The 3,585-nt window shown below is 45.6% G+C and overlaps 1 protein-coding gene across 1 annotated transcript; it reads left to right on the forward strand.

The window, feature by feature from the left end:
• Window positions 1-222: 222 nt before the first annotated feature.
• LOC140193720 (probable G-protein coupled receptor 139) lies at window positions 223-3,141 on the forward strand. Its single transcript, XM_072250884.1, has 2 exons — window positions 223-403; window positions 2,243-3,141. Exons 1-2 carry the CDS (start codon window positions 223-225, stop codon window positions 3,139-3,141), a joined length of 1,080 nt encoding a protein of 359 aa, XP_072106985.1.
• The last annotated feature ends 444 nt before the right edge of the window (window positions 3,142-3,585 follow it).

Here is a 3,585-nt window from a genome sequence, read left to right on the forward strand (position 1 = left end):
TCTACACATTTGTTCCTCAGCTATTGGGTAAACAATCATGGAAACTAATTAGGGTCCTTTCAGGAAAGGTTGTTGACGTCACCGGAGAGTTTCTCTCTCTTATTAATAAGAGTCCTTCTCACTCAGTTCCCCCAGTTTCAGCGAGAGCAGCCTCTCCTGCCACGAACAGAGATCCGGAGTGGCACTGTGAGCGAGAATAAGGACAGACTGGCTCGTTCTGTCATGGATCAAAATTCGGGAAGAACGGCGTGGAATATAACGGGAAATTGGAAAACTTTCTTCTGGATGGTTCCAATTATTTTGACAGATTATGATTGGATAACGCTAGATTTTCCAATAATGAATGTGTTTATCACCATTCAAGTGATTTTCTTCCCCGTCCTCGCCATCATTGCTCTTCCTGGTAAGTCTCTTTCCAAAGATAACTTATGAAACAACATTTAACTGCACATTTTCCTTCTCTCGTGTACCTCTCATAATAGTAATAATTAATGCTGCTGTCACACCCACTTGGAAGCAAGTCTTTGCTTTATGCACATTGATAATTGACTGAGCCGAGGACCCTTGTCTAAGGAAATCTTTCTTACAGTTGTGATGATCCAGAGAAGATTTCTGAGAATGATCCATGGGGGGGGGGGGGGGGGGGGAACGATTTAACGTATGAGGCGTGTTTGATTGGTCATTGCCTGTATTCGCGGGGATTGCGGAGGACGGGGTAGGGGAACTGGGGAAGGTTATGGGTAACTGAAAGGTTCAGATGGAGCCGTCGTTCAAAGGATGTATCCAACAGTGTATTGGACCAGAGAGCGCAGCCTCCCAATAAATGACTGTTCCTTAGAACAGAGCTGAGGAAGAATGTCTACTGCCAGAGGCAGTGTGCCTGTGGAACGCATTGCCACAGAACGGTGCTGAGGCCAAATAATTGGCGTTTTCAAGCGAAGCATTATAGGTGCGTAATTAACAGGGCCATTATAGTTTATGTAGAGAAGGTGTTGGAAGGGAAATACATGGACCATCATGGAAATTGTGCTCTGGTCACATTGTCTCAGTAATGCTCTGGATGCAATGGACAAGTTTCTGATGAGTAAGCTTGCATACAACTGTTGCCCGTCACTGAGAGGATGATACATTACATTTATAATCCGCTTTGATCCCCCTTTCCACTCGCTCTATCCTCGCCTCAGGAATATGTGCTGTGAATCAAGTTGCATCCTACTTGAGATTCCCTTGCAATTAAACTGTTTTCCAATGCCCCAGTCGTCCTGTGGCTAATCCGGTTGGTGTGACTGTCGTCTGCACTCCAGGGACTCCCTGAACATTAACCAGGTCCCTCAGCTTTTAAGACCTTCGGACGTGTCTGCCGTACTAGTTCCCTCTTCTGTCTCTGCCCATCCTTCTCCCCACTGTGTTCGTAAAACGTATTTTCCGATTGGGATCCAAAAATTATAAAATGCAAAGATCGTTAATGTATATTTGAATGCCAGCTGCATCTGACGGTGCTCAAAAGTAGCACATTTCGGAAAACAGGAAAGACCACTGGAAGTTATTGAAATACTGATCATGACGTATTATTATGGTGACAAATCACCTTCATTCTTGCTGAAAAATATAATGAATTTTAGAGACTTTAATGAATTGTATACGATTGTAAAGGCAAAAGAAACAAGAAGGAGACGGAGAGACTCGTGGTATGATTTCAAGGTAATATTCACTCCCTCAGTGTCGGAAAACAGGAAGAGAGGTGCAACAGTGAGATTTTGGACTGCTACTCTATTTGCAAATCCAAATTTGCTAACGATCAGGGACGGGAATCTGCGCTTCAGCTAAACCTAGTGGGTGTCACGGACACTTATTTCACGACAGATGAGATTTCGCAGATTCCGCAGATGCATCATTCAACTCCTTTTCCCTCAGCTCGTGTGAAGTTTCCCAATCATCAGCCATTGTTATCTGTGTTCTTCGTTTTCTGTTTCGATGCCAGGTAGCAAGTGACAAATCTGGAGAGGCCGCACTTTCCCCGAGAGGGGATGAATATGGTCACCATGTTCACTGGCAAACAATTAAAAAAAAATCAGGGTAAACGCATCTTAAACCGAACATATAATATGTGCCCATGATAGAAATGAGTGTACCTGACGGAATAATATAATCATAGCGATCAGGTACACTCATTTCTATCATGGGCACATGTTATATGTTCGGTTTAAGATGAGTTTACCCTGATTGTTTCCTCTGTTCGCAGTGAACATGGTGACCATATTCTTCCTGTCTCGGAGAAAGTGCGGCCTCTCCAGAGTTGTCACTTGCTACCTGGTTGCCATGGCCTTGGCGGATCTGCTGGTTCTTATCCTGGATCTGATACTGAGCAAGTTTCCACTTACGTACATGCCAATCGGTGCTTTCTTCCGCTCAATGATCAAGGGGTGTAATATCCACGCTGCTCTGATTTACACCGTCACCGACTGTTCGGTCTGGTTCACCGTCACGTTCACCATTGATCGGTTTGTCGGCATTTGTTGCCAGAAACTGAAAACAAAATATTGCACCGGGAAAACTGCGGCCGTGGTTTTGGGGACAGTGAGTGCCATTGGCTTTTTAAAGAATATTTACTGGTATTTTTCACTCTCGGGGTACTACACGTGGATAGCTGTTCCATTTATTTGTAGGGTGAGAGTGCATTATTTGAATTTATTTATCGTGACTCAAATTGAACTATTTTATTACATCCTCACCCCTGTATTCCCATTTGTGCTGGTTCTGCTGACAAATGGCTTCACCGCCAGGCACATCTCAGTCACGAGCAGAGCTCGCAGGAGACTCAGTTTTCCTGGCAACGGACAGAGTGCCAGAGACCCAGAGATGGAGAAACGCAGGAAATCCCTCGTTTTATTGCTGATCCTCTCGGGCAATTTCATCTTGCTGTGGGCACCTTTCACCGTGTATTCTGCGTGGAATCGGCTGTATGCTTTTGCCACGTATGTGCGCCCACCTGATTCGCTGCGAGAGCTGGGCGCCATTCTGCAGCTTCTGAGCTGTTGCACGAACACGGCCCTTTACACCGTTACGCAGACCAATTTTAGGGAGCAGTTAAAGACTGTGGTAAAATCACCGCTCTCTCTCATGTTTGTGACGAACTCGTGACGTTGCGGTGTCGCTCGACCTGAAACCACTGAAGTTCTATCCACTGTGGGCAATTTTTGCTCCTCTGGGCCCTGCGATATCCTTGTTCCACTCACACCTCCCAAGCGGAAATTACATAATTTATCGATTATACAGCTGCTATGATCGTCCCTCATTCGCCGGCCTATCTTCTCATCTCTGGCCTACTTATCCAATTTACACCGCAGTTCCACCTTGCAATCCTTCTGGCTGCCCAGATACATTAGTCCAGGTTCAAGACCATTCTCCTGCGAGATTGCTTGTGTTCCCGAAACAACCCGTTCATGCCCTACATTGACGGCTGAATTGGTGCTGTCAGTCCAGTGACGTCTGAATTGGTGCTGCTTCCTGCACCCACGCTGAGCTCGTCAATTTCATTTACAACTTACCACACCGACCTCAGATCAACTTGTTCCCATTCTGACA

This window comes from Mobula birostris, unplaced genomic scaffold (assembly GCF_030028105.1).
Source record: "Mobula birostris isolate sMobBir1 unplaced genomic scaffold, sMobBir1.hap1 scaffold_739, whole genome shotgun sequence".
NCBI lineage: Eukaryota > Metazoa > Chordata > Chondrichthyes > Myliobatiformes > Myliobatidae > Mobula > Mobula birostris.

What these genes read in the sequence shown, in the direction of transcription:
- LOC140193720 (XM_072250884.1), top strand. Translation starts at nt 223, where the DNA reads ATGGATCAAAATTCGGGAAGAACGGCGTGGAATATAACGGGAAATTGG. An exon ending in CGCCATCATTGCTCTTCCTG is followed by an intron (nt 404 to 2,242) that starts GTAAGTCTCTTT and finishes CTCTGTTCGCAG; the next exon opens with TGAACATGGTGACCATATTC.